This window comes from Pongo pygmaeus, chromosome 16, assembly GCF_028885625.2.
Source record: "Pongo pygmaeus isolate AG05252 chromosome 16, NHGRI_mPonPyg2-v2.0_pri, whole genome shotgun sequence".
Classification (NCBI taxonomy): domain Eukaryota; kingdom Metazoa; phylum Chordata; class Mammalia; order Primates; family Hominidae; genus Pongo; species Pongo pygmaeus.
The window spans coordinates 37,701,957-37,723,128 of record NC_072389.2 but is presented as its reverse complement, the minus strand read 5'-3'; the positions used below and the strand labels follow the sequence as shown (position 1 = coordinate 37,723,128).

The 21,172-nt window shown below is 41.0% G+C and overlaps 1 protein-coding gene across 2 annotated transcripts in view; it reads right to left on the bottom strand.

The window, feature by feature from the left end:
- SCG5 (secretogranin V) overlaps window positions 1-21,172 on the bottom strand; it is a 56,112-nt gene that overhangs the window by 1,791 nt on the left and 33,149 nt on the right. Inside the window, exons 3-5 of one of the 2 annotated variants that reach the window (XM_054451428.2) lie at window positions 15,449-15,598; window positions 10,668-10,777; window positions 3,537-3,590 (exon numbers count right to left, since the gene is read on the bottom strand). In XM_054451428.2, coding sequence (XP_054307403.1) covers window positions 3,537-3,590; window positions 10,668-10,777; window positions 15,449-15,598 — 314 coding nt within the window. Of the gene's footprint in view, window positions 1-3,536; window positions 3,591-10,667; window positions 10,781-15,448; window positions 15,599-21,172 lie in introns of both variants that reach the window. The other variant, XM_054451427.2, reaches the window with a different exon arrangement.

Genomic DNA, 21,172 nt, shown 5'->3' with positions numbered 1-21,172 from the left:
TGGCTCACGCCTGTAATCCCAGCCCTTTGGGAGGCCGAGGCGGGTGGATCACAAGGTCAGGAGATCGAGACCATCCTGGCTAACACGGTGAAACCCCGTCTCTACTAAACATACAAAAAATTAGCCGGGCGTGGTGGCGGGGGCCTGTAGTCCCAGCTGCTTGGGAGGCTGAGGCAGGAGAATGGCAGGAACCTGGGAGGCGGAGCCTGCAGTGAGCTGAGATTGCGCCACTGCACTCCAGCCTGGGCGACAGAGCGAGACTCCACCTCAAAAAAAAAAAAAAAAGAAAGAAAGAAGCTGTAGTTACAAACGATCAGCAATCCCTGTTGCATGCTCAATCCCCATGTATGAATGGAGGCTGTTCACAGGTGGAGCTCTCTTGTCCATGATATAACCTGCCATGACTCTTGAAAGGTGAGCAGACATTCTTCAAAAGAGAAGGAATGAAACCTGAGTTTAGCATTTACAAATGTTCTTTCACATTCTGACTGCTAAACGCATGAATCATGAAAGGTCCAACTCACTCTGCAAAGATGCATCACAAAGTGGGTGAGAATTACAAAGTGAGCAATGTCCTCAGACATTTGAAAAGTGACATGTCACAAGACGACACCTTGCTGAGAATTCATCTTAGAAATATTTAAAATAATAGAAATTCCTTTTATCAATTACAGTGGTTTGGCCTACCCCAGGGGATCATATCAGAATTTTGTTTAGTAATATTTATTCCAAAAATTCTAATATGTTAAAGGAGGTATGAGAGGTTCAAATTTATCAAATATGAGATTAAAAGGTTCATAAGCTGTTTAAATAAGATCAATAGTAGAGCTCAAATATTAACAACATACAGCTTAAGAGTTTAAAAGTTCACAGTCATTTAAAGGTAGATTGACCTTTTATTTGTGAAGCAACGAGGAATTCAACTGGATTTGGGTGAGTACATAAAGTTGCACAAAGCCATATGGGGCTTGGTTGCAACTTTGAGGAGAATCTCTCATGGGAGAAGTCCTGCCCAGACCTACAACATGCAAATGTTGGAGGGGAGGGGGAAAATTAATGAGGAAGTAAAAAGAGGAATCAGGTGAACTTTTTTGATAAATATTTAACTGAGTATTGAATCCAGCACTTAGGAATAATAATGATGAGCTTTGGGTTTGTTTTTGTTTTGTTTTGTTTTGTTTTGAGATGGAGTCTCCTCACTCCATTACCCAGGCTGGAGTGCAGTGGTATGATCTCGGCTCACTGCTACCTCCACCTCCGAGGTTCAAACGGTTCTCCTGCCTCAGCCTCCCGAGTACCTGAGATAACAGGAGGGCACCACCACGCCCAGCTAATTTTTGTATTTTTAGTAGAGATGGGGTTTCACCATGTTGGCCACGCTGGTCTTGAGCTACTGACCTCAGGTGATCCACCCTCCTCGGCCTCCCAAAGTGCTGGGATTACAGGCGTGAGCCACCGTGCCCAGCTGAGCCTTGGCTTTAATTGTGCTCTGAAAAACTCAAGGCAGTTCTATATTTATCTTCTCTCACTTGGGCAAGAGACTGGGTAGGGCACACAGAGAACATGATTCCCATTTCACAACTGGAAGAACCACTGGGATTGGATCTTTGCTTCCGATGTCCTCTGGAAACTCACAGCAGATGCTGAGCTTCATTGAAGGAAGACTTCATTGTTCAAAAAAGAAAACTTATAGTTTCTTTATATTGATTCATGCACCAGGGGTGGTGGTGGGGCAGTGTTAATGTCTTCAATCAAGATGGGAACATCATCTGAGACCTGATGATGGGCAGGGCCAACGTGCTTCCTTATCAATCCAGAAAGGCCCATGGTTTAAGGCATGAGAATGGGTCTTTGTAGATGCCCAAGAATAGGAAGAATTTGATATCTCTGGGTCAAAGTGACCCTTCTTTTTCTAAATTCTAAGCCTTTCCTATGTGGAAGAAATTGAGGCTAAAGTAAAATCCTTTATAACATGTGTCTTAGCCAGCATTCTGAGTTTTGGTAATCACTAGTCTCATGGAAAAATGACCTAAATCGTGACCCATGGTCATTCACTGAGTCAGGGCAGAAGGAATGGTGGGCCAGGAAGTACAGACAATTAAAGCTTCAAGCTAAGTTATTCATTTTGGGTCAGTCATTGCTCTTATTTGGAAATGTTCTTGTTGTGTTGTAGGGTGATATTCAAGCCGTGTTACTGGTAAATTATGTGTACTTTGAGCTCCTAGAATAGAATTTCTTGATGTTCCCTCAAGACCACATTATACCCTTTGGACCCTTTCTGTCACCCTCTGCTATTGGAAGCTGTAATCACAAAGAAAAAACCCTAATAACTCCGTTAATTCTCCTCAAAAAAGATTTGTTTCCAGAGGTAAAAATTTTCTACTTCTTGCATAGAAAATTGCTGTATGTCTTCTGTGTTTTGTCAGGCAGTACAGGGGCTTGGAACCTTCTGTTGTGGGGGCCTAAGGACTGATGCTGAGGCCAGAAAATCCACACCTCTTGAAGCTCTCTCTGACCGGATTTGGATTTTGCAAAACCCTTCAGAATGGCCACAATTACCACTGCCCAGATTCTCAAATTTTGTGAGGATCCAGGCACTTGCTCTTCTGAATAAATAGTCAGTGGCTTTGAGTACGCCCTTCGGTTTGTATGTTTTAACTAAAATGGTCACTATCTCCTAGCATTTTACCATGTAACAGTGGGGTTGTTTTTTCTCCCACTTTCATCTGATCAGATAAAGAGGCAGGTAGGTGGCCAGGCCCTTCTAACTAGTAAGGTACCAGTGGATTAGCAGAATGGACCTTGATCACTTATTAAGTCTTGATGCTATAAAATACCCTGGAAAGCCAAAGCAAATGTGACATTGAGTTTTACATGAGGCAACACTGTATATGAAGTAGCTAAATGTGGAGTATCTAGACCAAGTTCCTGCCTTGGGCAGCCCTGGGATGGTTAAAAACTAAGCCTGCAGTAAATTCAACAGACAGCAAACAAATATTATAGATGTAGTAGATTTTACATCAGTCTGGCTAGGCCAAGAAAAGAAGATATATAGGAGAAATTAGGTTTGTTCATCTCATCTTTTGCTCCCGAATTCCTTCAAAATTATTTCCTGGAGCATGCAGTTCAGCACTTCCCTGTTTCTGAGCTGTGTTTTTATAGAACTGATGCAGATGTGTGATCAGTTTTCCCCACTGGCCTACAGACCCTGGGAGGGCAGACAGACCCTCACGTCCTCCAGATATGTCCCACACTGATGGGGGAAGCAATACACATTTCCTGAACGAAACGGAGTTGCTGGAATCACCACAGACTGGGCGTTCCACTAAAAATCATCTGCTAAAGCCTGGGGAAGCCTTCGCAGAAACCAAGGACAGACTTTCTGGGTGTGGCCCTTGTCACACAGACCAGTGTTTCTCAGGACTACACAAGGGAGGATTCTGTGACTTCCCAGCAAGTGAGGGTTTCAGCCTGTTCACTGCCCCACTCGGAAAGCTCCAAGCATCCCAGCAACAATCCAGCCAGGCGCGTGTTACCCTCCGCTTTCGTCTCTCTCCTCCCTTCATCTTCTCATAAAGGAGTTTCTTGTTCTAGAATAGGGAGAAAAGAAAACAAAAAATGCAGAAGTATGGATCAAATTTGGTGAATGTCTATTTTAAAAGCAATACTTGGTGTGTCCCCTAGATATTTGCATACACATATTTTGGAAACAAAACTAGATGAAAGGAATGTCGTGTCAGAAAGAGACCACAAGAGAAAAGCCTTGGTGGTGGTTCGGCTTTTAATAAAGTCCTCTGCAATGCCCTGAGGCACACCAGTGTCATCAACAATCACATAAACAGGGAAATACGACATTTTAAAACATGAGGGGTGCTGGAAACCCATCTCCTCACTTTGAACAGCCTTTGTTTAAAACAAATAATTTTATCTCATTTATTTTTGTATCTAACTCTCTTTTTATAAACTGCTCTCTAGAGTAGTGTCTGACTATTAACAACAATCCCCTGTGTAAATAAATGAGACATTCTGACTTCTGCAACCATTTCGTCTGTGGCGTAAGTCAGTGCCCCCAGTCAAGACAATTGGAAAACCATTTGGTCTATAACATTTTTAATAGAGTGAACCTTTTAAAAACTGCCAAAAAACTTCTTGGCAGAAAGGAAAGTTATGTTGCGTCGGGGGGCAGGGCTCTGTTACCACAGTTTGTATAAGTGTTTCCACATATTGCTGTATTTCAAACACATAGTGGGCTTAAATGAGCTCTAGAATATCAGACACATGCTCAACAGATTTCCCTTCTATTGGGATTATAAAAGACAGAACACTTAACCTGAAGGCAGAAAGGCAGAAGGGGATTTGTTGGGGTGGGGGGGGCTTTACTTGTGTTGTTTTATTTATTTGCTTTTTTTTTATCTGGAGGAAAATGATTTATAAAAGAGGTGATTCATTTTGTTCTAAATAAAATACCCTGACATTAAGAAAAAAAAAAAAAAACAAAGACAACGACAGAGTTCTGGTAAGGAACAAGTTTATACAACATGTATCCTCTGAGCTGTCCACTTATAAAGACTTATTTTTAGTGGTAGATTTGGAATTGAAAATGACAAATGCCAAGAATGAGCTTCATCATTTTTCACGTTCATTAAAATCTACCCCACCTGCAATTTACAATGCATATCTCTGGCCCAACCTCAACTATGCAAGGAGGCGGTGCCAGAGTGAAGGAGCTTCTACTGCCAAAAACGCCAGTACTGGCTACAGCCTCTATCTCCTGCTCACTTGGGGAATGAATCAATTTAATATCGGAAGGGAGAAAAGGCAGACTTGCAGATCGTTTCCTTGAGGAATGAGGATATTGCTGTGAGGCTCATTCTCTACAGTCTGTGGTTGCCTTTCTGTGAACGTAAAAACTCCTGAGGCAGAGAATATCCGAAGAGCTGGTGTTAGAGCTGGGAAGGCCGGGAAGGGGTGAGGACATGGCTTCTTCATGTGCACCATTGTTTTCAGCTGCCTGAGCTGGATGGAGTGTGGAAGAACCTGAGAGCTACTACCATGGGGTGGGACTGTCAGCTAGCCCTGGCAGAGTTCCACTGTGGCATCAGCCAGGTAAAGGCAGCATCATTTAATTCTTTAGGAGATCTTGGGGGCAGATCATACCCATAAGAGTCTTCATTCAAAAAGAAATGTGCCCCAGCACTTTGGGAGGCCGAGGCGGGCAGATCATGAGGTCAGGAGATCGAGACCATCCTGGCTAACACGGTGAAACCCCGTCTCTACTAAAAATACAAAAAATTAGCCAGGCGTGGTGGCGGGCGCCTGTAGTCCCAGCTACTCGGGAGGCTGAGGCAGGAGAATGGCGTGAACCCAGGAGGCAGAGCTTGCAGTGAGCCGAGATCACGCCACTGCACTCCAGCCTGGGCGAAAGAGCGAGACTCCGTCTCAAAAAAAAAAAAAAAAAAAAAAGAAATGCAAAAGGCCTGGATAATCTTCCTCTCAAAGATGGTCCCCGTGTCTCCTTAAGAGCCAGGGTTAGGATTAGCAGGATAATGCTTCCCTACCCCTGCATGAAAGTGTCTGGGACATTCTTAATTAGCCCTATTATTGTATGGACTTGAAGGCATTGGCAGGTATGGCATGGGTAAGAGAAGCATACAAATTGAATGAAAAGAAATCAGCTATCTCTCCTCACACCCATTCCTTGTTGATTCCTTGGGGAGTGGTGAGCCTGTTTTCCATGTGAGTAGCAGGGTCAAGTTCATTAAAAGGGCTTTCCATAGTGCCATCAAGATTTTGGACAACTGTCCAGATCCTGGTTTCAAATTACACTCCTAAATACAGCCAGGGAGCTTCCTGGAGAAACGTCTAATTCCACGGCTAGGAAGGAAAGTACAAGGATGGGTGAAGATGGAATAGCTAATTAGGTCAGAAAGTAAAGAAGTGCTCAAAAAAATGATGGGGTCCTGTCAAAAGGAAAGAAAAGAAAGCTTGAGGAGACTCCCACTGGCCAAATTTAGGACCGTTTGAACACCAAAATACATAATAATACGCATTATGGAATCCATGAATCCATACTTATACTATATAAATAAATACATTTATAAATAAATAAATAAATAAATAGAACAGCAGGGGAAACTCTTGCTTAGAATGGAATGTCAACTAGTAAATGCAGAAAGAATAGCAGAGTAAGAAAATCATCATTTTGCAGCTATCATCATTATCATTGAATCTGGTAAGCATCATCAATGGATGTTATATTTGTTGGTTAAAAGTTGAACGAGGAGCAGAATATTTACACAGCCCCAAAACTTCTTCTCAGAGAGTAACTATTAATTTCTTTTCTTTTTCTTTTTTTTTGAGACGGAGTCTCGCTCTTTTGCCCAGGCCGGACTGCAGTGGCACTATCTTGGCTCACTGCAAGCTCCGCCTCCTGGGTTCACGCCATTCTCCTGCCTCAGCCTTCTGAGTAGCTGGGACTACAGGCACCTGCCACCACACCTGGCTAATTTTTTTAACTTTTAGTAGAGACGGGGTTTCAACATGTTAGCCAGGATGGTCTAGATCTCCCGACCTCGTGATCCACCCGCCTCGGCCTCCCAAAGTGCTGGGATTACAGGTGTGAGCTACTGCGCCCGGCCTAACTATTAATTTCTAAGGGAATTTTACACCAAAGAAACCTGGAGGGCAGCACCTTAACAAAGTGAACAAAGTGAACACTGCCAGTCATGAGACAAACTGACATCATGGGCTTCCTGATGTAAAATACTAAGTAGGACATAAAATACTAAGCAGGTCTAATCACGTGGAAACCTGAGTCAAATCCACATTGAAGAGCATTCAACTCATCAAACATGTTAAGGTCAGGAAAGACAAAGCAAGTCAGGGAGGGGCCTGGTCCCTCATATCCCCATGGCTGAGGCTCTGGCTGTGATCAGCTACTGATGAAAAGGTGTGAAAACATTTGGAAAGGAAAAATATTTGCTTTTTGAGACAACTTTTTCTTAAGTAAATAACACTCAGCAGTTAATGTGTAAAGGGGGAGTGGGTAGCTGGCATGTACAGGAGCCAGCCTTTGGTGTGGTCACCACTGGTGTAGTCACACACATTGTCTGGAAGGCAGCCAGCCCTCGGTAGGGCTCAATAGGACCACCACACAGGACAGGTTAGGAGGACAGGTTAGGAGCCGTGAAAAGATAGGGAATGTATTCAGCTTGTAAAGTACTCTGGAGTCAGATGATGGGGTTCAAATCCCAGCTCTGTGGGCTGAGCAGGCTCCTCAGCTCTCCAAGCCTGCATTTTCTCATCTGGAAAGTGAGAATGACAAGGATGGGCAGATTGAATAAGATTACTGAGTATTTAGAAAGGAGTCTGGCGTATAGTATGTGGTCAATAAACATTACTATTTACTATTGTATTATAGTATTATGTATTATGTAATACAATTACTATTATCATTCATCTTTGTATTCCCATTACCTAACACGGGGCCCGGAAGGCATATGATGTGCCTTTAATAAATGTGTCTTGATGCACTAACAAAGAGAGAGAAATGCAGGAAACAAGACAGACACTGAAATGTGTAATATGTGAATCATTGTTAAAGATGCAGCTCAGCTCCAGCTACTGTCAAAAACAAGGAAGCATTATTAGCAGATAAGGAGCAGGCTCTTTGTGCTGTTCTATCATGAAAGATGATGACTCTGTTAACTTAAAGGATGGTTGGGCTGAAGACCAGCTTGAGACTGTCATTCCATATAAGCACTGAGGAAGGTTTGTGGTTCCCAGTTTAGAAAAGCAAGACATACTCAATTCACACTTCCGTGTGAAAACCAAGGAAACAATGTTTTACTGGTAGGTGGTAATGAGAAAATAAACAAGGAGACCTAAGTTTAAGTAAACACATAATTGCAGATGATAAAAGGTATCTAAACATTGTTCCTGGTCATTGATCTCTAATATTTTCCTTTTACATTTGGTCCTAGATTCTAGTCTGTAGCTCTAATGTGGACAAAGAATAGGAAAGACTGAGAGAAACTCAAGTCAGTGTTTCGAGAAGGAAGCACAGAGATTGAAGGACCGTGGTTGGCCTCATACTGGGGCACTGGAAGTGAGTGGAATTTGGTGAGAGAAATCTGTGAAGATTTTCAAGAAGAGATGAGGAAAGCTGCAAAGAGATGTTTTCATCCCTCCCACCTCATCATGCCACCAACTGGGCTCCTTGCCTTCACTCACACCTTGACTCAGTCTCCCTCCTTTCTTTTTCTCATTTCTAGCCTACCGGTGAAGCTGAAGATCTTCCCACCTGAAACTTCAGTGCTGCCCTAGTGCTTTGATTTCCTCCATGGCTACTATCCCAATCAGCCACACCAGTCCTTAGTTCTGTATCTTCCTCTACCCTTGTCTTCCATCTTCCTTAATAATTGCCCCTGGCCCTCAGAATACAGACAAAACATGAAGCTGAGTGGTGCTAAGTTGGGTTCATTTCATTTTCATGCAATTCATCTCAACCATGGGACTATAAGCTCTCTGAAGACCAGCACCATGTCCTGATGACCCCTGTATACTGAGCATCTAGCACAGTGCCTGGAACACAGCAGGCTCCATATGTTCTCTTTGTGCCTTATTGAACCTGGCTTTTGCTTCTGTTTGGCAATGCTTTGATCACCTCTTGTGGATCCCTTCCCAGTACTCCTCGGTAATCTACTCTTTCCCTCACTCTCTCTTCTCTTTTTCACGTCCTTCCTCCCTCTATTCCTCTCTTTTCTTTCTTTCTAAAATGCACTCAGAGAAAAAGTTCATATTGTCCATTTCATATCAACCTGACATATCTCTTCTTTCCGCTTCATGTTATATTTATTCCACATACCAATTCTAGTTAGTTTTTCCCCCTTTAAAATGTTTTGGATTCTCACCCTTCTTCACTGTGTTCACAGTCATCATAACTGAAATGACTCCCCATATTTTCTTCCTGTCTAGGATTAGTATCTTCTCCTTTTACTTCATCCTTTAATATGCCACCAAAATAACTTCTTTTATAGAAGGCTTTTCTTATTTCAGTCTCCTATTCAAGAACTTATAGATGTTTTTCTATTTAATTCAACATGTTTAAGCTCTACTACTAGGCTTGAAAGTGGCTCCACAAACCAATTCTTCCAAACAGAACTGTTTATGAGAAAGAAGGAAATGGAATAATGCAAACTGGAAGAAGCAAAATTAACTTAGGAATGTTGTTGCTTTGTTGTTTTAAGACAGGAAATGTGTGTACATTGAAGACAGAGGGAACTGACAATGCATGTTAAAGCAAGATGCTGAAAAAAATAAAAGTGGTCATTAATGAAGATTTCTCTAAAACAATGTAGGAGGAAGGGAGGGAGTTTAGTTTTGAAATTTCAGTGTTCCCAGTGAAGCAGTAAGCAAGGCCATCTGCCAATAATGAGCTGAGAAGAGGTGAGGACTTTAGAAGGGCTGAGGGAGTTGGAATATTTGCTCATTCACTCACTCATTCATTCCACAGACGTATTGGCCACCTACTGTTGCATGTGAATGAACACTCGTAGGTATTTTCCCACTTTTCTCCCATGGCTTCAGCATCTGCTTACATAAGCCCAACCACAGGAACACAGACATATCCCCACTCAGTTCTGATCTTGTTTGGCTCATTGTTCTGGTCTGCTGGGATCTTCTTGAATCCCAACTCTGTCATCTGATGGTATCTCTTCCAACTTCATGTCATCCTCTGGGAATCTGAGAAGTACCTGTTCTATATTTTTATTACAAACATTGATAAAAATGTGGAGTGGGGTAGTGCTAAGACACACAGAATACCATGTGAAATCTCCCTCCCTATTTACACGGACTCTTTAACAAGCCCCATTTTGGTGATATTCTGTTGCCTAGGCTGTATCTCTCCACCTCTTCCAATAGGGGAGCATAAAACGATCTTGTCAAATGCTTTGCAAAAGTCCAGATGCACCATGCCCACTTGATTTCCTTCATCAAGCTGGCAAATAAATGCATAATGCTGGCAAATGGAAGAATATAATTAGATTGGCAAGACTTGCTTTTAGCACACTGATGCCAAATGGTCATGATTTCTCTTTCCAAGTGCTTATAAACAACTCCCTTAACTGACAGCTATGCGCACTTACCTAGGACCGACAGCAATCTCCCTGCTACACATCTTGGAATTTTTTTTTCTCTTTCTATAAAGCAGAATTATATATGTCTGTTTCTAAGCCCTGGCATCTTTATTCCCTTGATTCCACAGAGATCATCTCCCTTAGTTTAGAGATCAAATTTGCAAATTTTCTGTGTCACTTAAAAAAAAATCATATCCTTTGATAAAACCCTATAGAGATGCATGAAACACTGGTGAAATGTAGGATGTGTATGACACAGGCTGTGAAGTAGACCAGAGTAGAAGCCTCTGGAGACTACAGTCAATGTTAGGTTGCTGTCTCTTTAGATGGATTTGGTATACTGCTGCCTGGACACATAAGTGTGGTTTTGAATAGTCATGACTTGAAGCTCTGTCAACCAGAGATTTCTGAAAAATTAGCTTCTAAATAATTTTTCTTCTCTCCTTCTGCCCATATTGCTCATCCCTGCCATCAGCACCTTCAGAGTACCAAAGTGCAAAATCTACTAACAATTGAGATAGGACTTACCCACTTGCCCAAGCCTGGATAGTCATGTTCCGGATCAAACAGATGCTGGTGCAACTGGAACTCTCGACTGAACTCTGCGGTGTCAGGGGTGTTTTCTAGACATCCATCATCTGCTGCAAACAGCCAAAGGTTTTTGAGGAACGGCCAAGACATTTATCATTATTCTAAGAGTTAATTTATCAAAAACAACTAGGCAGCCAAAGGTCAGAATCTATTCACATCAGTAGTAACTTAGAACACTAGAAGCCACCTTCCCTCTAAGATCTAGTTAGATAGGATTGCTCATCTCAAACTCCCACTCCTGTGCAGAGACTCACTGGGTGTTCACCAAACCCACTTCCCTTTCCTCCTTAGCACCCAGCTAGACTTATTTCCCAGCCTTGCTTTGCAATCACGTGGAGTCATTTGCCTGAGTGGAGGCCAACAGAATGTGGGCACAAGTGATGTATTCCATTCCCAGGCCTGGAAGTGAAATACATCACCTAAAAGCATAAAAACCTCTCATACTATGCTCCACTTCTCCTCATTCCCCACCCCCATCTTCTGGTCAGCTTGTTACATGTTGCCAGGGCAACTGTGGGGGTCAAGTGTAAAGATGGCAGTCGGGGGTGCTGAACCATCCACCGCACCACAGCCTCACCCACCTCTGGCAGGACTTCACACGGGTGAAAAATAAACTTCTATTACGTTGAGCCATAAAATGTTTTTATCTGTTACGACAGCAAGTGTTTCCTTAAGTAACATACTTCTATTGCACATGACTCACTCTGTTTTCTCCTGAGCAAGCAGTTTAGAAACTACTTTGGCTTCTTGGAGAAAGTACATTACACAACAACAACAATCTCCACACACCACTTGATGTTGTGTTTTATTGTGATAACAGCTTAAGCTTTGGAGTCAGACAAGAGCAGAGCTCAAGGATCAAATCCCAGCTCCTAAGATATAGATAGGCTTAGTTCCTTTGGAAAGTTAACTTGGTGTCTCCAAGTTTGTTCATGTATGTGTGAGATGCAAATAATCAAATACTTACCTACAGGATTGCTGTGAGGAATAGAGATGATTACATTTAGAACACCTGGCACACAATAGGTTTGCAATATGTTTTAGTTCCCTTCCCATCATCTCCCTTTAACTGACAGTTTATACTATGACTGCCCTTTGAAATCAAGCAAGTTTTCCATTCAAACCAAAGAAGGCTATCTCTCTCAGATGCTGCTTTTATGTAAATTCTATCATTACTAAGCATGATGCTCTAAAAAGAGTCATTTTTCCCATGTCTAATATATTTTAGACAACAGCAATAAAAAGGGGGACAGAGGAGGGATTGTGAATTTTGTGCAGGGTTAGGGGGAGGAAGGAGGGTCTCATTTGAAAGACATAATGAGACATCAAAGTCAATGCTGAAAGGGGGGCTATTTACAATTAGCCAGGTTGTCTAGTTCTTGACACTGCTCTTAAGCTTTCAGTACACAGTCTCTCAGCTCTTAGCAGCATACAGCTAGTGTGGAAGTCATCAGCATTCTGAACAAATCCCTAATGCGGCTCTCCACTTTTCAGTGAGCTATTTATCTAACTTACACAATATACAGCAATTAACATGTGGGAAAATATACCAATTCAAGAGAGTTCAGGCAATCTGCATATGGCACCTTTATAACCTTTCATAATTGTTTCTGGTGTACCTCTGAGTGGGCCCCGACTGAGATGCAGATAAAGCCTGCTCTGGGAACCGAAGGTGTCTCCGGGTCTGAAGATGTGCCCTAGAATTCACATCCTCTCTCTGAAGCTGAGATGGACTCTTTGAGCTCTGTTGCTCTATCCAGGGTGAGTGGGCCACGATTCAGAGGAGAGCATGGCGTGAAAGGAGAAGTCAAGGTTTTATTCTTGGATTGCTCAACTGTGCTGTGTTGTGTCATAATTCAAGCAATTCCTCACAAATAATGGCTAAATTTAGCAAGCGATTTCATTCTTGGAATGCAGATTGTGGCAGAACAAAGAATGAGGGAATATGTTAGTTTCATGGAAGAACAGCAAAGGAAATGGCAGACAACCTGTGACAAGAAAGTGTCTGGATTTGGGATTTTGTCCAATTCTACCAGGCCAGCTTGATTGCTGTCCTCTCAGAGCTCCTAAGTGCACAGGCTAGAGCTTGATTCCATAGGTCTGTATGATTTTGTGTTTTTATTGTTTTTGTTTTCAGACAAGCTAGAACTACACTGTATGCTCTTTGGAGGCATTGCCTATGTCTTACTTCCATAGGTGAAGAGATTAAGGCTCAAGAAAGTGAAAGTGGCATACTACAGTCAACACTAGAGCTCAGATCTCTTGGCTCAAACTCTGGACCTCTTTCCATTCTCCTATAATATTCTCCAACTTCAGTGTGCACTAGAACTGTAAGGAGGACTGGTTACAACAAATTCTTGGGTCCCACCCCCAGAATCTTTTGATTCAATAGGTTGAATCAGAGTAGGGCCTGAGAAGTTGCATTTTTAGCAAGTTTCCAGGTGCTGCTGCTGCTGTTGGTGGTCCTGGAATCACACTTTAAGAATCACTGCACTGTACCACATCCAATGGATTTAACAATGGAGACTGTCGCTCTCTAAACTCTGATCTAGTCTTTCTTCCTACCCATCCAAAACCCTACAAGCAAGTAGAAGGTGGCTGAAATGATTAGAGCCAGGCAGTGATTCAGGTTTTTCTGCCTCCTGGCCCAGCAGCCACACATTGGCTTGGTGTCACATCCAACTACGTTGGTTGTTCTGCCTCAAGATGGAAGCTTTGTGCCCCACGGAAAACAGAGGCCTCATCCTAAATGAAAGGAGGAGCATCTTTTTTAAGACAGTCTCTTTCAGAGACAGCCTGCATTGTGTTTAAGAAAAGCTGAGGTCAGACTAGTTATGGGTATCATAAGAAAAAAAAGTCTGGGTGTGGTAGCTCACACCCATAATTCCAGCACCTTGGAAGGCCAAGGTGGGAAGATCGTTTGAGCTCTGGAGTTTGAGCTTAGCCTGGGCAACATAATGAGACCCCACCTCTACAAAAAATTTAAAAATTAGCTGGGCATGGTGGTGCACACCTGTTGTCCCAGCTACTTGGAAGGCTGAGGCAGAGAATTACTATAATTGTGCCACTGCACTCCCACCTGGGTAACAAAGTAAGACCCTATCTCAAAAAAAAAAAAAAAAAAAGAAAAAAAAGAAAAGAAAAAGAAGAAAAAGAAAAAAGTTGAGTAGTCAATGTTATCACAACTTTCAGAGCAAGGCAGTATGTCCTGGTGGTTGAGTACACAGTCCTTAATCAGGTAGACTTGGGTTTGAGTCTTGGTTCAGCTACTTGTTACCTGGATAACCTTGTGCAAGTTACTCTCTAAACTTCTGTTTTCTTAATATAAAGTAGAAATAATATTAGATTGGTGCAAAAGTAATTGCGGTTTTTCCTATTGAAAGCAATGGCAAAAACTGCAATTACTTTTGCACCAACCTGATAAATACAAACTATTAGTATTATCAGGCTTGCAGGAAAAGACTACTCTGGTGCTAGAAGCTAACACAAGCCCAAGGTAAGAGGTGCATTATTTACTAGGGGCAGCAAAGCTAATTATAATCAGGATGACATTTAAAGAGTCCTTACTCTGTGCTAGGTGCTGTGCTAAAATGCTTTACATGGATAATTTTATTTAATTCCCACAATGACCTCCATTTTGCAAATAAGGAAACTGAGGTACAAAGTGGTTAATTAACTTGTTGAAGGTCACACAGGTTGACCTGGAGTTTGAACTCAGGTAGTCAGAGTCTAGAGCCACTACTCTTAACCACCAAGGTCAGCTGCTCAAAGCTGCATGTAAGTGAAGCCCACTCACCATTCTCCATGGCATTAGTGGGTAGGAAAGTGAGTGGGATGCATGAACAACACAGAAAATTTCAACCTTCTTCCTTAAGCAGCTTCTTCCTGAACCTCTTCTCTCCCATGCCACCTCCTGGCCCCCAAATAAACAGGATTTTAGGATAGATGCTAACTGTGTTGATGCATGACACTGTTAGAATGTCGACTGTCATGATCAGCGAGGAGAACGAACAGGCATGGATAATACACAAACTAACTAGTTCCAAAGACATTAAAACTGAGCAGAAGTTGTATCATGGAAAAGGAAAAAAAAGTGTTTCCCCTTTCATTAAAAGAGTAGCAAGTGCAGGCCGGGCACGGTGGCTCACGCCTGTAATCCCAGCACTTTGGGAGGCCGAGGAGGGCAGATCACGAGGTCAGGAGATTGAGATCATCCTGGCTAACACGGTGAATCCCCGTCTCTACTAAAAATACAAAAAAATTAGCGAGGAATGGTGGCGGGCGCCTGTAGTCCCAGCTACTCGGCAGGCTGAGGCAGGAGAATGGTGTGAACCTGGGAGGCAGAGCTTGCAGTGAGCCAAGATCGCGCCACTGCACTCCAGCCTGGGTGACAGAGCGAGACTCTATCTCAAAAAAAAAAAAAAAAAAAAAAAAAAAAGGAGTACCAAGTGCAGAAAAGTGCATCAATTCCCAAAGAAGGGGAGACACAGGAAGAAAGTAAAGCCTTGGCAAGGGAAAATCCTATGTGGGTGTGTCTGAACACAGAGCTCACACAAAAATTCTAGAATAAATTTCACCTTCCCATCTACTTACAAATACACATGGGCTCATCAGAAGGGAAATAACAATTTCTGGGAATATTTGTAGCTGATGTTAGAATTTCTGATTTCCTTCCAAAGCCCCAACTTTCCATGGGAACCCAAGGGCATGTCCGTTACCTGTTTTTCCAACAGGACAGGGATTTGGAGGGTCTGGGTACCCCTGATCCTCACTAAAGTCCTTAGGAATGTTGTCTCCAGTCAACTCTGCGACGATGTTGGGGATGTTGCCAAAAGGACCCAAATGCTGAAGTCCTTCATGAGCTCCACCTGCGAGGGAATCAGAAGTAGTTCATTGCAGTGCAATTCAATTAATTTCAACTAATATTTATTCAGGCATATCACACAGGAAAAGCCCTGTGCCTTCTGCTGTGGGGAGAGAAAAATAAATGAAATGGTTCTTGCCCTCTAGGGGTTTAGAAATTTAGTTGCAGAAACAGACACATATTGTACACATATTATTTCCATACAAGGCAAATTGTATATTATCCTGTAAAAGAAATGTTAATACAGCATCATGAGAGCATGGGAAAGGGGCCAGGCCTGGTGGCTCATGCCTGTCATTGCAGCACTTTGGGAAGCTGAGGTAGGCGAATCACGTGAGGTCAGAAGTGCAAGACCAGCCTGGCCAACATAATGAAACCCCAGCTCTACTAAAAAAAAAAAAAAAAAAAAATACAAACACTAGCCGGGCATGGTGGCAGTTGCCTGTAATCCCAGCTACTCAAGAGGCTGAGGCAGGAGAATCACTTGAACCCGAGAAGTGGAGGTTGCAGTGAGCCAAGATCATGCCACTGCACTCCAGCCTGAGCGACAGAGCAAAACTCTGTCTCAAAAAAAGAAAAAGAAAAGATCATGGGAAAGGGAGAGTTCCATTTGGCTGATGGGATGGGAGGGCTTCTTGGAAAAGCTGGAAACTGAGTGGCATCAACACAGATGGGTAGGGCTCTGTAAGCTGGGCGTGGAGCTTGGGCAGGACTTGGGGCAAAAAAGGAAGGCAATTGCCATCCAGATATACAGGCTGAAAGCACATTATGAAAAAAGATAAGGTCACTGTTATCCTGCTATTTTAGCTCAACCACTTAAAATTTGGTGTACTTACTCCAATTGTTGCTACGTATCTTTTTATACTAAGTATATATTCATTTGTATTTAATATTAAAGCACAAGCATCTTTCCATTTGGCTGCATGGTCTCTATTCCTGTAATTATAAATGGCTATGTAGTTTTTAGTCCAATGGCTGTACTATAACATATTAACCACTCCCCTATTGTAAGACATTTAGTGTTTCCCAATTCATTTTAGACATTTAATGTTTTCCATATTTTGGATTAATTTTCCTCAGGATAGATTCCCAGAAGTCAAATTACTGGGTCAAAGGCTATAAAACATTTTAATGACTCTTGATGTTGTATTGCCAAACTGTTTTCCAAAAAGGAGGTACCAATTTATAAGCCATCACTAGCAAAATATGAAATACAAATTTTGCAACATTCTCACAAGCATTGGGTTTTATGAAAATCAATTTTTATATTTTCTTTGCTAATTCAAAGTTTTTAAAATTACTGTTTTATTTTGAATGTCTTTGATTACCAGCTGGGTCAAATATCTTCCCATATATTTACTAATTTTAATTTCTTTTATGTGAGCTGTTTGTTTACGCTCTTGGAATTTCAATGTTTTTCTTATCAATTTGTATGAACATTTTACATAATAAAGATACAAGGCCTTTGGCTGTCGCATTTTCTGAAAATATTTTCCCATGTTGTCTGACTTTGAATTCTGGTTACTATTATAGTATTTTGCTAACATACGTTTTTAATATTTATGTAGTCAGATTTGTCATTTTTATTCCCTTTGTGATTTCTTCTTATCCTTCTAAATGCACAAAATAGTTGCCCCTTCAGAAGTACTACTGACATTTGGATCATTCTTTTAATTTTCTATTTGTAAGTTAACTCTTTAATCCCTGTTATTTATTTTAGTGTATGTAAAACAGTTAACCAATTATCCCACCAGCATTTGCTAAATAATTCTGTCCTTTCCTACTTGTTTCATGTCTCTACCAAATACTTAAGTGTCTCATACATACCAAAACCTACTCTGAGCACCAAAACCTACTCTGAGCACCAAAACACAGCAGTGAATAAGAACAACTTATACTCCAAAACTTGTTTTACCAAGTTACCAAGTTAACATACCAATGCATGTTAATTTCTGGACTTTCTTTTCTTGTAGCATTAACATTCTATAAGGCCCATGAAGCTTCCTTTTCCAGGACCACAGCAGATCATTTCTTAGAAGGATTTCATGCTTACCAGCTCCATGAGGACATAGGAGCCCCACACTCACAGTTCCCCTAATGCACAATCATGGTGTATGCAGACCAATACAGGACAGGCTGGTTTACAATCAAAAGGTGCCTTGGTGTGCATGAAATTTGAGCAAAATCAGGCAAAAACAACACCATGCTTCCATCTTCTCATGAAGGAGGATCCTGCCACAGGCTGGATTAGTTAAGTCTAGTTGAATGAGGCTCCCTTGTCCCTGGATGAACACTAGCACTTGCCTTTGTTGTTTTGGCTGAACCAGCTCTTCGTTGGATTCACACTTTTTTTCCCCCGTTGGAAATGTTAATATATTCAGTAGAATCATGACTAGATCTCAGTGTCCTAGGGATCATATTGTCTCTCTGTAGTAACATTGCATCACTCTGTCTTTGTGTGCTGTGTTGATTAAAGTTTAACCTTAAAAGGACAATCTTACCTCTGCTGATTCCTCTAGCCCGCACATTCAGGCAACATCAAGTGGTTGTTCGTTTGTTTTGTTTACATTTATATTATATTTCATTGCTTTGTAATGACAATGATGAGAAGTATCTAGCCCAGATCTAGGTCACTGCTTTGTAATGAGAGAAACTGTAAAATATCTGCATTAAAAAAAATGGTATTTCCTTTGTAAACTACCATATTATTTTTGTAAATTTTCCATGTGAATATGTAATATAAGGTATTTTATATAACCCATAAACATCTAAATATAGCCAATTTATCAATATTTTAATTATATTCTTTTTATATCCATATTCATATTTTATCTCTAGTCTATCATAATCTGATGGCTATATGTTAAAATCTACTACTAACAATAAGTGACTGTCATTCTCTTACTTCTTACTGTTTTTATCATTTTGATGCTGTACTAGTTAGCATATCCAAGGGTATAAATGTTTCATTTTAATTGTGTTGGTAATTGGCTGCTAAATATAAACTGATAAATCAGATGTTGATTTATAGTTCTATTAGCTTGCCACTCTCACTCTGTTGATTTGTGTTTAATTGGTAAATCTTTGATGATCCTTTTATTTTTAACCTTTCTGTATCTTTCTGATGATTCATCCAGTTCATTTGTGATAGCTACCTTCAGAACTAGTGTAGGGATACATGTGATTCCACATTAACCCAATAGATGCAAAGGTTAGACATATCAGTACACTTGGTATTGATATATTTGAAGCTTTATACAATGTTGGCACTATAGACACCACTGTGCTTGCTACAGGGCAGGCTCTCTGGTGTGTCAATACATGTCTCAACTTTTGAAAGCACCCTAGCATTAAGTGCCAGGAATTATCCAACTTGGCTCAAAGCAGAATGCATGTCTTAATGCTCCATTAGTAATTAATGAAGGAAGCAAACAGTTTCCCTTATGGAAGGCCTGCCAAGGCTCTGTTTACCTCTGTGCACCAGTGCCATTAAAATGAATGCAGCACTTGTTAGGAAGCAACAGATGTTTAGCACTAGGCAGATAGATTAGAACACAGACTCTTTTTAAACTGCATTTAATGATGTCAGATCAAGAAACACTCACTGAGGTAGGAACTGAAGGAGATATGCAGAAGTAAAAAATGCTGTCCGTTGCGCTCCAGGAGCTAGCATTTTATAGACAATTAAACAGGTATAGAAAATATAATAATTTTAACATTATACAGTTACAAAGGGCCAAGTGCCAGTTATCTGGTTCATTATAATATTTAGGTTATATTGATCTATTGTACCTGAAGCCAAGTCAAACAAAATAATATGATGCTATGGATGCCATTTGGTCTATTCATCCCAGCTTCCTTAACTGTCTTACTGTACTAACCAATAATAAATAACTCAATCTAAAAGTATATATTGAGCACATAATATATAATCAAAACCTGGGCTAGGTACTAGAGGGTCAATGATGAACCAGATAAATGTAGGCTCTGCTGTCATAGTTCATAGAGAAACAAAAAGAAACAAACATAATACAGCCAGTTGTAATGCACTGATAATGTAACCAGGATATGGCAGTGTGTCACAGTTGTGTAGAGGAGAAGTATCTAGCCCAGATCCAGGTCATGGAAGACTCCCTGTAGCAACATACTGTGTAGCAATAATTACGTTAGGTGCTATAGAAGACATAAATGTGAAAGACATAGTTCCTGTTCTCTAGTTTGTTCTTCATTCTAGTTGGTTACTCATGACTAACACAATAAGCCAGTAGTACGTAATAAGATATATTCCCAACATAATGTATTGTAGTATAGACAATAGATGGTGGTACAGAGAACAGACCATTGTACAAAGCTAGGTTGGAGAAAAATTAAGAAGTTCTGCTCTAAGAGTATGGCTGAAATTCAGGAGTGAAGTGACAAGGATTGGAATTAGGGTGGCTGCAACATGAGTTAAATAAGATTTCTAGCAGTGCACAGGAGAGAGATGAGTCAAAAGCTTGTGAGGTTTCAAAATCTGATTTGAGAAAAGAATACCATTAATAAAGATAGGATCTTTCACTTACAGCTTTGAAATTATTTCAGGCAATTAATTAATCCCGTCCTGTGATGATGCTTTATTTATGTTTCCACCACAGCCATGGCACTCTACAAATGTCTCTAGAATAAATGGAAAATATTTAATTCTTGCCAAATGAGTTTTAAGCCCAGTTGCGTTTATATAAACTTTGCTTTATATAATAAAATTGGTACCATGCAGCTGTTTATTTCTAAGCTCTAGATATCAAATCATTGGTAGACTTTCTTTGTATCGCCATGGCAATAAAGTTGCACTCAGATGTAATTGTCAAGGGAGTGAGAAAGAAGGAGAGTTGGTCTTATTTGAGTCAGAACCCTTAAATCTCTTTCTTGGCCTGTGCTGGAACCCTCCATAAAAATCTGCCAATCTTTTGACCGCATCCTGCTCTTCTCTGCATTTTCACCCTCTGCTATGTTCCTCCAATTCTCCCTTTTTTGAGGTTGGCAATTCAGCTGGGAAGTTGACCTGGTTGGGTTCAGTCTGTCCCTGGCCTTGGAGATCTGCTCAACCTCAGCTCCAAACTTTGCCACTTATGGTCTTGTTTGGTGTCAACAGAGCCCCCAACAGCACTCCCAAGGACAAGCAGCTGGAGTCTAACAACTCCAATGATCGCTTGTCCAGAACAGGGCACTAACTTTTCTGGTTACTTAAAAACCCCCTTGGGTTTCAAATCCATTTTCCTGTCTGTATGATTTTGAAGATCAGTTGTTAGTACCTAGTAAACAGAAATATGAAAATTAAATACCTTCTGACCCCCAAAGTTTTACTTGGCTCTGAACAGTCATGGCTTTTTTGTTGCACTGGTAGGGTTTTTTTCATTGTTTAATTTTAGAGTAAATCTCTGTTAGCATATTTTATCTTGATATAATTTGACTCTCCAAAATGTTGTGCATAAAAAACAAAATCTGAATTAACTGAGGTTTCCAATTATACTACCATCTCACTTATCTCTTTAGAGAGAATATGCTGTTTCATGTAGTATTCAGATCACCGAAGCATCGG